Source organism: Homalodisca vitripennis, chromosome 4 (assembly GCF_021130785.1).
Source record: "Homalodisca vitripennis isolate AUS2020 chromosome 4, UT_GWSS_2.1, whole genome shotgun sequence".
In the NCBI taxonomy this organism is placed as follows: Eukaryota; Metazoa; Arthropoda; class Insecta; order Hemiptera; family Cicadellidae; genus Homalodisca; species Homalodisca vitripennis.
In genome coordinates, this window is record NC_060210.1 from 15,141,705 (window position 1) to 15,155,885 (window position 14,181).

Below are 14,181 nucleotides of genomic sequence, written 5' to 3' on the forward strand. Positions count from 1 at the left end.
TAAGGGTTTAATTTTGCACCACAACAATGCCTCTTCTCATACTGCCACAAAAACTGTGAGTTTTTGGCCGAATATAGATCAAAATGATGGAGCACGTCCCTTAATCACCCAAACTCGCTATGTGCAACTTCTGGTTGTTCTTCGATCTCAAGAAAGATTTGCGTAGTCATCGCTTTTCTTCAGAAGCCGAAATTGATGAGAAATTGTAAATATTTTGACTACATTCCAAATATTGAGTGGCTGGGTGCAGTGGAAAATCCGGCTTCAAAAGTGCATTGACGCTGGAGGAGATTACACAATTAATGTTTGGCAAATCTAGCACAAAAACTATTCATATATCTCAAAACCTTCAGAGTGACCCTAGTGGTAAGTACATGAGTTAACACTGCCAGTTCTTGGGGTTACACAATTTAACAACAATTTGTTGAAAAGAATAGGTTTTTGGACAGTAATTGTTACCATTACAAAAATAGAAACTAATGCTGTACTGATAACAAAGGCAAATATCTGAAAACAGATTAGCCTTTCAAATTATCCATCATCATTGGCAAACTTTAAACTGGTTGTTATTAAAACAACATTACCAGTTATGTTCTCAATGATTGCCCCCAGCTTTCTTAACTCTACATATAAAAATTTACCACTTGTTATATATCCCAATCCACCTCTATTTTGTAATTGTTATTGGACTCTTGGAAAAATGCACATTTCCTTGATGACTTCACAGAAACTAACTGAAATCTTCAAGAGTTAATTACATATCATGACTACTATATTTAACCAAAAAATGAAATACAAGTCTCGGATCCCCCAAACCCCATTGTTAATAAATTTTGTGTGTATGTGTTTATAAAGGGTGTCCTGTAATTCTCCAGACAAAGGTATATCACATTATTGCTCTTCACTATATCAACATGAATCTCCAGTGCTTAGTTTTCCATCTGACTATGCGTTTTTATTATAAAAAATGAATATCTTAAAAAATAATGAATTACATCTACCAAATTTTGGTCACATGTTTACGGTAACAAGGCTAGTTACTACAAAAAATATTATGATTTCATCTTTAATACTTTTAAAATGAATGGCGGCCATTACAATTTTTTAGTGTAGAATACCTAAAAAAACCAGCAATTTTATTGACGAATTACAAAAACAAAATTGTTTGGTGAATTTCATCACAAATGAAATAACACTAAAATGATTTAAATCAAATAATAAGTAACCGATAGAGCGTATGTACTTTGACAAAACAAATTGAGCCCCAAATTGAGGTTCCCAGCAAATGGCCAACAATACAAAAAATTATAAACAGCAGCTTCAGAATATCGCATACCTGACATATCCTAGTTATACAGTTAATATTCACTGAGAACCTCAAAGTGCACCTTGTCTTGTCACAGTAAATCGGTTATTAATTACCCAATTTAAATAGTTTTAGTACCATTAGATTTATGATAACATCTGCTAAGATCTGTTAGTCTTGTAGGTTTTAGTAAAATTGCCGGTTTTGAAGATATCAAAAGTTAAAATGTTTTAAATGGCCACTATTTTGAGAGAATTAAAGATAATATCACATTTTTTTATAATATTAGTATTTCCTATAGCTTTGTGACGATTAAAATTTGACCCAAATTTGGTAGGATTTAATTTATTATTTTTGTACAAACCCATATCCAAATGGTGAAATATGTTTTTCTTCATCTGGGCAATAGTACGATACACCTTTGTCCACTTAGTTACGGGACGCCCTGTATATTTATTTACAGTAGTAATAATGTAAAAAGTGGCTTCTCTGCCTACTTCACTAATAAACCATAAAGTGTTGTGACCTACAAACAAATATAAATCTTTAATGATTTTGTGATAAGTTCCACTCCTATATTAAAGATGCCTATCACATAAAATCCCACCAGACTGAAAAGCTTTTATTGTTGTATTACATATTTTATTCTTTAATGTCAAATCTTTAGAGCACAAAGTGTTAAAAAACACATTTTTCATCTGTTAACAAACAGTTCATCCCACAATGCAATTCGCTTTACTTTCCCAGAGTTATATATAATTGTTGTAGTGCACAGTCAATCAGAAGTGTAGACAAAGTACCCACTGAAGTTATGATTTCAACAACATGCATGGAAAACACAAACTACAGTTTTGAAAGACCTGGTATGACAGTTTTCTAATGTATTTGGAGAGTATTATGTAATCAATATAAGTTCAGCCTTAATCACAAAGAATGTGTGCATTTAAAAAAGTAGAAAAGAATTTTATATTTGAGCAATGGTTGAACAATTTATTAGCAATTTTATTTCTTAAAAGGCATGTCTATACAATACATAGAAAGGTAAAAATGACTTCAATGTAATACTGTAAAATAATAAATTAATTTGTTCAAAATTATATGTTATAAGTAAATTTAATTTTCTAATGGGGAAAATATTAAAAGGAACTACTTGGTTTAAAAAATAACCAAACAAATCATTTAATAACTTACTCGTACATATACAGACGTGTTTAATCAAAGTGCCACATTTTTGTATGTATGTACATAACTCATTAAAAAAGCCAAACCAAAGAAAAATTAGCACAGAATCCACTTAGTTAGTTTGGTAATATATGGTAACAGTTTGTACTAGGTTTCTGAACTTGGAACACCCAACACCAATTACAGCAAACCAAAAGATAACTGCAAATAAACCAAAATAAAATGAAAATCCACTTACAAATACGAAAGGTGATGGAAGTGGCTCCTGGTTATGTCCCTGGTGATGACCATCGTCCAAGAATGGGGAGCAGGAAAACGGGAGGTTGGAATTCAAGGAAAGATGTTACCTGCGGAAATGTTAAATGAAACCGATAAAAAAGCAAATAAAGCAAATCGCTAAGCAATACTCGTGGCCCACAACACAGAGTGCCTCATTACGAAGGGCCCGACATTCGAAGCCAGTTACTCCAAAAAGACAACTTGGATGGTCGTACCTTGGACTCACTATCTGAGCTAATAATCCTGTCTCTCTGGGGAATCTTCTTGGGAGCTGGGGAGGAGGGGGGGTCCCGCCGAATGGACGGGGTGGAATTGGTAGAGGAAAAACTACCGTCTTGGTTGGAGGTTTTACGGACTCTTCGGTTGATGTTGGAGGACGTGTTGACACTCTCTCGACTGGCAGGTCTCGGGGACTCCCGCTTGCCAGCAGAGATGTCCTTCATACTCCTCGTCACCGGATCCCAGTTCTTCTCTTTCTTACCCCAGGATGGAGTGGTGTCCTTAATCTTGGTGGTAGTCCTCACGGCCGCTACCGGTTTCCCAGAAGGGGGTTTGGGCGCCGTGTACGACTTGAGGGGGATCTTGCTGGGTGGCCTCCTCCTGGGACTGTTGATGTCATCGTGATGGGCGGACTCAGTGCTGCTCGAGTGGTCGGTGGCGGGGAGGGGAGGGGGCAGGGCCAGGCGGGGCAGGAGGGGGGCAGGGGGACTCTCGTGGCTTGGCGGGGGCAGAGTATGGCTGTGGGTCAACTCTCCTGATAGCTTTGCTGCTTGCAGACGCTCCAACAGTCGCACCCGCGCCCTGGTTCCCTCCAGCTCGATGCTCTTCTCTTCCAGCTATAAGAAATTCATAAATTTATATTAATATATGTTAACTTGGAAAGGCCTTGATCTCTCAACTACAAGATAAAAAATAACAAGCTGAGAGCTGACGTGGTGATATATCTTACAGTCATTCAAACACACTATTCTATATCAACTCCAAAGTGATCTCTCAAGTTAAAAAAATTGTATCAGCAACACTTTATGAACTCAATAGAACAATCTCTCCATATCCAGGAAACAAGTGTTGGTCCAGAAATTCACACTGATCTGCTAACTGCCACATACAGATTCATGTAAATCACACATACAAACAATATCAAAATAGTAAAAGGAGATATCAAACAGTTGTGACAGAAATGTAATTGTTCAAAGAAGGCCAATCATCTTTTTGAAAGCGAATATTACTGTGAATGGGTATTGAGGTTTAAAATGGTTGACATTTCCATGCACATAACATCCAAAAACAACATAGTTAATCAATAACAAGGCAATTATTAATTAGGGTTCAATGTAACAATTGTTTAAGCTTACGCTTAAAGTGGACAACTTTTCAGTTTTGATCATTTGGATATGGATACTCTGTACGTTATGTGTACTTTGGTGTCGTCTTCTGAAATCGATTTTAGCTCCCTGGTGGCACTGTGTGGTTTATAAGTTACCAGCCATAGTGAATATGACTAGCCCAACAAAACTAACCGTAACACGTTTAACCCCACCTTAACCCCATCGCGTACACGAGTTCTTTCACAACTACTGTCATGTACCCAATCAGGCTTTCATAAAGGACGTCATGCACCCGATGCTACACATTTCATTACTGCGGTTTTATTGTTTGCTTATCTTGGTGATTTGTTAAATGTGATCCCGTACTTAAATAAATACCTTAGACTATCGTGTACCCCGTTGAGCGTACAATTGCTTAATTTTAATGGTAAATTAATATTTTATGTACCATTTGGGGTACACTGAAAAACATTAAAAAAATATATTGAAATACATTTTTAGTGCAGAAAAGTCTACATACATTTCTCGTTAAACTTAAACGTTTAAAGTAAAAATAAATTATTATGTTTTTGACATTATTATTGGAAAATTCAATGAAAAATAAAAGTCCGGAATTAAACCGTCATCGTGAACGTCTTAATGCCCATTCACATGACACTAGCTACTAGTCGACTAGTATAAGTAAAGCACTAGTATTCACTAGCACAATAGGGTTTTTGACATGTTTGACTGTACTAGTCACTCGTTTATTTTATTTTTTGCTAAGCCCAAGTGACAAGCTTAAGATTAGCTTTGAACTGCACGATATCTCCTCTTAAGTCTATTGACATGATAAAACTGATCTCTATGACTTGCTATCACACAAACTTAATACTGACCTGAAACCTGAGATCCTCATTATCCTCCTTGACTCGGTCTAGCTGCAGGGAGAGATCCTTGCAGGACGTCGATAACTGTTGCATTTTGTGTCTGGCCACCTGTAACATTGCAATTTACATTACACAAATATATTTGGAAAAAAATTCATTAAGAGCAACAAACAAGTTTTGTTACTTGAATATTTTTACTTCCAAGTTTGTTCTGTGCCTTTGATTTTGATATACATAAAAATCCAAGCTTTCCTGAACTATATAGTTCATGGCATGCAAATTCCTTAAGTGGCAGTTCTCTCCCTTGTTAGTTTTACACAGTTGGTGTGATAACTAATATCCACATTTTCCAGTTTATCTAAACATTGCTTGAACAATTGCGTTCTTGAAATATTTCACCCTTACAATGGAGAATCATATTCAGTCAACAGATGTTGTTAGGAACCGAATGCAATGGCAGTTATCTTGATTTTAATCCCATACGAACAATGTAAAACCTCATGCACTTTTACTACCTCATTTTTAGTTGTAGAATTTATGGGAGGTGTCTCATTTTAAAGATATACTCATCCAAACTTTTTTTAGTTTTCAATATTTTTGTTGGTCACTCTGAAAATAATCTCACACTTTATTGTACTTCATCATTTAAATGTTCAAAGAGGATACACATTACAAGAAAAACTAAAAAGTATTTGGAGGAAAATGAAACATCTCCCGTAATGCTAAGATTAAAAATAAATGCGTAAAAGTGCATGAGGTTTTACATTGGGGAAAAACTGAAGGTTGTTTATCAACACTCAGCTCTTAAAAAAAAAAAACATAATTTCAGCTCTACACGTGTTTCAGTTGTAATATATCTCTTGACTGAGGATGAATCTCTACAGTGCATTTCATATTACATTTGAATGTACTATTTACATTTAGACCTGTTTCCAGTGGAAACACTGTTGCTGTTATGTGAGTGGGTAAATATGTTTTGTAAAATGCAAGTTATTAACAACAATTTAACAATTTACCACCAGATTAAAAATTACCTCATGATACTAACTGCTCTTATTATGTTACCATTTTATAAATAAAATAATGTATTTTATTTGGAAATATTTTAAATATTAAAATTAGAAATAATGTTATATGCTATAAACATGTACAGGAATGTTTTGAACCCTTACAATCGTAATGCACCCAGATTAAAAAATTATTTTATTTACCCCATATGAGCTAGTTTAACTTAGCTTTACTATCTACCTGAATATACTATCTACCTGAATATAATTTAACTACAGTTTTCTTTCCGAGTTTTAAGGCAAGGAATGTTTTAATAAATAATACAAGTGGCAGTTTGAAAGATTGAGAGCAGGAAAATGGGATGGATATCTGAGGATGGCATGTCCTTAAATGCAATTGCTCTCTATACAACTATAAATTTCCCAGGATGGGATCTGTCCTTACAGGATCAATTCATGACATTCTAAAACTGTTATTGCTCCATTAATAAATTTATGGACGTCCAGAACGTGTTTTATTTGTATTATAAACCACTAATAGTAACATCACAACTGTAGCCAGTAATAAATTCTTATCTATACACTCAGGAAAGATCCATTCCTCATCATAGGTTGTGGATAGAGTTATGAAATTTGCAGTCGAATCGTTGCCAATGGGAAACCATAAGGTGGCAATAAATGCACTGCTACCATCCTGTTGTAACATGCCTGGCTACTGGCACAAGGGCATGTTGGGGAAGACCTAATTGACAGGAGATGTGTGAGGAAGGAGATTTGGCAATGAGGAGATGAGTTGGCTGCTACCAGTACATGTATATGTGGATTGCCAACGCACTGGCACTGTACCTCCTCCATAGTCGTTCATTACACAACAGAAGCTTTTAATCTTCTACATCTCATTAAGTTTACATAATCACTATCAACACTGATTGTATAACACTAAACAGGGGGACAGTGTTGGATCACAACTGCCAGAAATCGTTAATATCATTCACCATGACCTTGACTGACAGACATAATCTACTAGTGATTAACACCACGAAACCAGAGTAGCCATAGTGAGGCTTCAAAACAGATTTTTAGAACAATATACCTTCTGCCCAACAAGACCATTTGAAGTTAATAGATTTCAGCACTATTGTGATCAGCATTTGCCTTATGGGTAGGCTTGCCAGACGTCCCGGTTTGACCGGGACAGTCCCGGTTTTGAATTACGATCCCGGTGTCCCGGCCGGTTCACTACGCGTCCCGGATTAATTGAAATTTGATCCTATCCTAGGCTCTTGTACATAAGATCGCATTCATATTAAACAAGAATTTGATGGATTTTATGACAGATGCATCGCATATTTGAACCTTTGGGAGAATAGCTTTGGACACGCTGAGAAATTTTCCTGGGTAGATCTGGCCACACAAAATGTTCTTTCATAGGAAAATGTTGAACGTTCCGCTGAACTTATCAATGGAAGTCTTCCTAATCATGGCGATCTAAAAGTGAACGTTGACTTTTTGTTTGACGAAGTTATTCTTGCCAAAGACTATTTTCAATCCATCTGGGAGAAGTGGACAGAGAAAGAAGCTCTAAGTGATAAGCGTATTCCAAGTGAATAGAAATGGCTGAGGTTGTTTTCTCACTTTAAAGAAAACCATATAACAGCAAACAACCTATTTAAAATTATTGAGTACGTGTTCTGCACGCCGGGGACATCAGCACCGGTTGAAAGGGTGTTCTCCTTGATGAACAATGTGTGGACTGATGATCGTGGTTTGATGAAAGAGTCAACGGTAAAAGGCTTGATGACTTGTAAAATTAACGTTGGCCTCAGCTGTGAAGAATTTTACACCAAAATAAAAAGCATGAAAGAAGTGCTGAAAATGACGAAAAATACAAGCAAAATGTAAAATCTTAATCTTAAACTTATTTTAATGTGTGTTTGTCTTTTGCCATGTTAACGAGAATAACATTTATTCATTTTCATTTATAAATTATAATATAATGTCTAATTTACTTGTTACTAATTTACCTGCATATACCTATATTTTTCCAGACCCCAGGCTCTTCTGATGGGCGGACCCCCCAGCCCCCCCCCCTTTTTTGTCCCGGTTGAGCTTTCAGAAAATCTGGCAAGCCTACTTATGGGCCCTGTTCTCTGGAAACTTTTTCGTCCCTACGCTATTTAAATATGAAAACACATTCTGTGTAAATTCACTTTTCTCAAACAGAACCACGAAACATAGGGCAATGAAACTTCTACACTGTTTTAATAAATATCTAATAAAAAGTGTATATTTAATAAAATGTAAAAAAGATCAAAATAGATTTACTCCAGTTATTCCAGTTAAATAAATATTATTCAAGTTGATATGTAAATCATGTGTGTACAGGTGATCTACATGAGAACAAACCAAATTCTTTGAGATAAGCCCAAGTCATTAATATTTAATTTTCTTGTTAAAAAAATGTTTACACTTGAACACATGTTTTTCAAGAATTGTTGAACATAACTTAATGAAATGTTTTGTACTTATGCACATAACTCTACACACATAATATAGGCTACCTATTATTAGCTTGCTGTTATATAAATAAAAAAATGTATTATTTTAAATTCCATAATATTTATGTATTTACTTTTCCTTTAAAACAATTTAGTAGCTAAATAATAATACATATTTACACACAATTATTATTGAAGTGTATACAATTTATTAGACATTTAAGGCAGATTATATAAGTTAAATTTCCTACGTTTGGTGGTTTATGAGTAAAATAAACGTACCTAAAAAGAATTTCTGTTTTTTTATTTTATATGTTTACAAGGGAAAAAGCATATCTCAAGGAAAAAGTTGTCTGACTCCAAAACTAATAAATGGTATCAGAGTTTTCAATGCGCTGAATTACCACTTAAGTGATGAAAAGCAAATGGTGTAATTATTTACTCAGTTGACATTAGATTTATTATTTTCAGATTATTTTAGAGTAACATTTACAGGTTTTCAAGGTAATTTCTTTATATTACAAAATTAGTAAAAGCACAGGCAACTAAAGTCATCTTTTCCAATGCAGCTTCTTAGACAAATTTTAGGAAGCAAATGCATATTTTAAATGCTGTTTTCTGTATTTCTCTAAGTTATCCAAAATTGTAAATATAAACCTTCAAATCTGTGGTAACAGACAAAATCTGGGGAACATTTCTACCAAGAAAATCCAAACCTAGACTTCTCACGGGTGAGTACTAGGGCCAACAACGGATTTGATAATATTTGTTCCATGCAATAATGTAGTTTCTAGGTCTAGTAATACTAAGGCCATAAGCAGAATTCTCTAATGTTGTTCTATGCGATATCGTAATTTCTAGGTCTAGCAATACTAAGGCCAATAAGCAGAATTCTCTAATGTTGTTCTATGCGATATCGTAATTTCTAGGTCTGGCAATACTAAGGCCAATAAGCAGAATTCTCTAATGTTGTTCTATGCGATATCGTAATTTCTAGGTCTGGCAATACTAAGGCCAATAAGCAGAATTCTCTAATGTTGTTCTATGCAATATCGTAATTTCTAGGTCTGGCAATACTAAGGCCAATAAGCAGAATTCTCTAATGTTGTTCTATGCGATATTGTAGTTTCTAGGTCTGGCAATATTGAGACCAATACACAGAATTCTCTAGTGTTCTGTGCAATATTGTAATTTCTAGGTCTAGCAATACTAAGGCCAATAAGCAGGATTCTCTAATGTTGTTCTATGCGATATTGTTATTTCTAGGTCTAGCAATACTAAGGCTAATAAGCAGAATTCTCTAATGTTGTTCTATGCGATATCGTAATTTCTAGGTCTGGCAATACTAAGGCCAATAAGCAGAATTCTCTAATGTTGTTCTATGTGATATTGTAGTTTCTAGGTCTGGCAATACTAAGGCCAATAAGCAGAATTCTCTAATGTTGTTCTAAGTGATATTGTAGTTTCTAGGTCTGGCAATACTGAGACCAATACACAGAATTCTCTAGTGTTCTGTGCAATATTGTAGTTTCTAGGTCTGGCAATACTGAGACTAATACACAGAATTCTCTAATGTTGTTTTATGCGATATTGTAATTTCTAGGTCTAGCAATACTAAGGCCAATAAGCAGAATTCTCTAATGTTGTTTTATGCGATATTGTAATTTCTAGGTCTAGCAATACTAAGGCCAATAAGCAGAATTCTCTAATGTTGTTCTATGCGATATTGTAGTTTCTAGATCTGGCAATACTGAGACTAATACACAGAATTCTCTAATGTTGTTTTATGCGATATTGTAATTTCTAGGTCTAGCAATACTAAGGCCAATAAGCAGAATTCTCTAATGTTGTTTTATGCGATATTGTAATTTCTAGGTCTAGCAATACTAAGGCGAATAAGCAGAATTCTCTAATGTTGCTCTATGCGATATTGTAGTTTCTAGGTCTGGCAATACTGAGACCAATACACAGAATTCTCTAGTGTTCTGTGCAATATTGTAGCTTCTAGGTATGGACCATAGGATTTAGATAAAAGATTCATACATAAAAAATAAACTTTCAGTATTTAGTAATATAACTAGAAATTCTAAAGAAACAGATTATATGCACTACAGAATCAAGTGTATTTTAATTACAGCAAACCAAAGGTTGTTGTTATAATCTATATACAGCTTGCAGCTGTATACAATTGTAATATTTCAGCAAAAAGACTAATGACAGTTTCAGATAGAATTATGAATACTTTGAATAGAAAAGTGGTATTTGCGATATTGTTTTAACAGCCCCATATTAGAGAGGAAGAGATGGTTAACCTAATTAACCTATTGAAGAGAACTAAGTAATACATTAATTTGTAATACCTTGTTGTAAGCTGTTAGTACCAAGGATTATTAGCTGAAGGGAAATTATTAATACCTCTAAGGGGAAATACATGTGCAGAGATACAATCACGTCCCCTCTGGGTTCTTCACTGTAAGCAGTAGATATTATCTTAACAAATGAACTCAGCCTGGAGCAGATGATTGTGGAAGGGAAACAAGAAAATGGTGCACACAATGGCATTGAGTCAGCTGCTAACAATAATACAGGCCTAATTCGCTACATCCTGTGCACACAAAGGCGTTTCTGCACGAAGGTGGGTTTTGTTCTGTGTGACCTTGGCGTTTAATACTGTCTCTACGACGAATCTAACTGTTTAATGCTTTCTTATCAACGGTTAAATCTGATATGTTTATTTAATATACGGCCTTCAATGTTTACACCAAGTTTAAAGTCTCACAATGGGTAGCAATAAAAAAGTCTTATGAGATATTATACTGCAGGTAAATATTTATTTGCTTATTTCCTGCTGCATTAACGGAAACAAAAGGAAAAAAGTAAAAATTACAAATATATCAATGGAGCTGCTGATCTATAGTATTAGCAAATAGGGATTGCTGCTGATCTATAGTATTATCAAATATGGATTGCTGCTGATCTATAGTATTAGCAAATAGGGATTGCTGCTGATCTATAATATTATCAAATAGGGATTGCTGCTGATCTATAGTATTAGCAACTAGGGATTGCTGCTGATCTATAGTATTATCAAATAGGGATTGCTGCTGATCTATAGTATTGTCAAATAGGGATTGTTGCTGATCTATAATATTATCAAATAGGGATTGCTGCTGATCTATAGTATTATCAAATAGGGATTGCTGTTGATCTATAGTATTATCAAATAGGGATTGCTGCTGATCTATAGTATTAGCAAAAAGGGATGGCTGGTGATCTATAGTATTATCAAATAGGGATTGTTGCTGAGCTTTAGTATTAGCAAATAGGGATTGCGGCAAAAGGGTGCTCGCACGCACGCACACCCACACTCACGAACGCAGAGGGTGGGGTCAGCCGTTTTAAGTAAAGGGGTTAACCAGTAATGTCGTAGAGTAATGACTAGCAAGAATTATACGTTGTTTATTATAATTTTTCTCATTATAATGTTTATTATCTATATATACTAATCACTTTAGGACAAAACATTAAAAAAAAATTGGGGGGTGTCAAGACTACTGACATTTTTCCGTAGTGGACAGAAAGTAAAGCGAGTGCAGTCAACCGCTCATTTCCCGTTTTGTTCCTTAAAAAGTTCTTCATCAGTTTCTATGTTGAGAATGATCTTTCATCAGTACATGTCGGTAATACTGAATTACTTTAATAATAATAATTGTTTGCTAAAAAAATTAATTGGAAAATTAAAAATTTGGGTGAGGGATCCGGACCCCTTGAACCCCCCCGCTAACTACGTCCTTGCTGTAGGATAACATTACAAATAAGAAAAATCTGGGTTTTGTTAGAGATGCACTAGGTGACTAACGGGGAAATTCAGACGTTCCTAACACCCTGCACTCAAGATTGAGAGGTCTGCGCGCGGGCGTGTAGCCCACTTGTTAATTCCCCCATTTGGCATTATTGGCATTAAAATGTACCATCTGCCATATGCGTTGCTGAACAACTATTCGCATTCAATAACGCAACAGTGAACCTCGGAGAAATCCAATTCTGTCGAACGTTCCTCTAATAACAGTTGTGCCCGGCCTGATGCAATGCTTTCCCTCAGCCATCATTGACCGCGGTCGCGCCGCCGACCTCGCCCGGGATGAATAGTCCTCAGTCGTGCGACTGCGGCCCGCGGACTCCCAGGTCCAGTGACAGTCGGACTGTGCCGATGTCGGGAGAAAGTGAGCGCGGCCCCAGGCCGGGTATTTATGGCCAAAATCGTGGCCTATTTCGTCAATCACATCGGATTGCTGCTGGACAAAACGTAGGATTGGTTCCCAGCCACCATCATATGCGCTGCAGTAAGGCCATTACGACACCATGTTGTAATCTACAACAAATATAACACAATCCGACCACCATCAGAGTGCGTTACCCGCAATATGGTAAAGTGCCTCTGACCTGTTTCCTAATTCATTCATATCGGCTGCCCACCGGGATCTCTCAATCTATGATTGGTGCGCAAGTTATTTAGAAGTGGCACGGCGCGCCTGGTTCTCCATAACGGTGTGTGTCTGTCCGTCTGTCTATCTGTGACGTCATTACCTCCCCTTGTCCCTGATCCGGACTTGGGTCAGGGGAGCAACCAGCCAGAACGGACATGTCCAGGAAGAAACTCATTGGTGGGGGGAGAGAGGGTAAAAATAATCGGAAAAGAGTGATAATTTCGACGTATTTGATTGAAGCTTCGGCCTTATCTAGCCCTCGGGTACAGATGTAGAGCGAGCTGATTATCTGGTAGGAAGATTAGATAAGGACTTTTATCTCCTGAACACTGCCAGCGCTTTAGAAAACCAATCGAATGGTCGTCTTTGCCACAGTTTTTAGAGGAAACAATTCGAACTGGAGAAACTACTGCGATGTCCTCAGGGTCAGCAATCACACGGCGTTCGGCAGATCGATGCGGTACGGTACACCAGAAGAGGTGGGCCGGTCTAATGGAGGGTGACGGGCTACCGTTACAGTTTCCACCTTGCTTCGCCGAGCTCTCCCTGGCCTGACACTTCCAGAGTGGGCGCACAAGTAGCGGAGTAGAGACCCTTAGTAGGGGGGGGGGGGGGTTGCACTCTGCGAAGGTACTCCAAGACTGTCCCTGTCTCAAAGTCCAATGAAGGTGTCTTCTCGTCTTGCAAATTGTGTCTTGGCGTGGAATCATCGGTGGAAAACAATGGGTTTTTGATGATTTTGGACGGAACTGCTTGCAAATAAACAAAAGAAAAAAACAACAAAAAAGCAGAATAGCGGTAAAGACAAGCCCTGTGACACAGACAGCCAGCTTGTCGTGACGTCATATGCACAGTGTGTGTGCGGGAGACATGTGCGAGGTTGCGTGGGGTTTCCCTGCACACGTGCCCCAACACCGCGCCACGCCGCGCCGCCTTATATAAACACCACCACACTCCTTCTCTTCACTGACTTTTACACGTGACGAAATATATCACTGTTGTGACGAACGAACTTCATACCCACTAGTCCAGTCATTTCAGGTTTTATCTGAGGAAAAATTCCTAGCAAGCTGAATTTTGGTGTACACCTTCATTATAGGGTTTTAATGAAGATGTAAAAAATCGACATTGATATCGTGCCGGCTAAAAAAGTTTGTAAGGGTCAAAAGGTCACGAAAATCATTTTTTTGTGAATATCTCGCAACTATAACTTGGAAGTCAATAA

At 36.7% G+C, this 14,181-nt stretch overlaps 1 protein-coding gene across 1 annotated transcript in view; it reads right to left on the minus strand.

Moving 5' to 3' along the window:
- Nucleotides 1-14,181, minus strand: part of LOC124358974 — a 53,250-nt gene that overhangs the window by 13,276 nt on the left and 25,793 nt on the right. Inside the window, 2 exon segments of the mRNA XM_046811264.1 lie at nucleotides 2,983-3,603; nucleotides 4,974-5,072. Coding sequence (XP_046667220.1) covers nucleotides 2,983-3,603; nucleotides 4,974-5,072 — 720 coding nt within the window.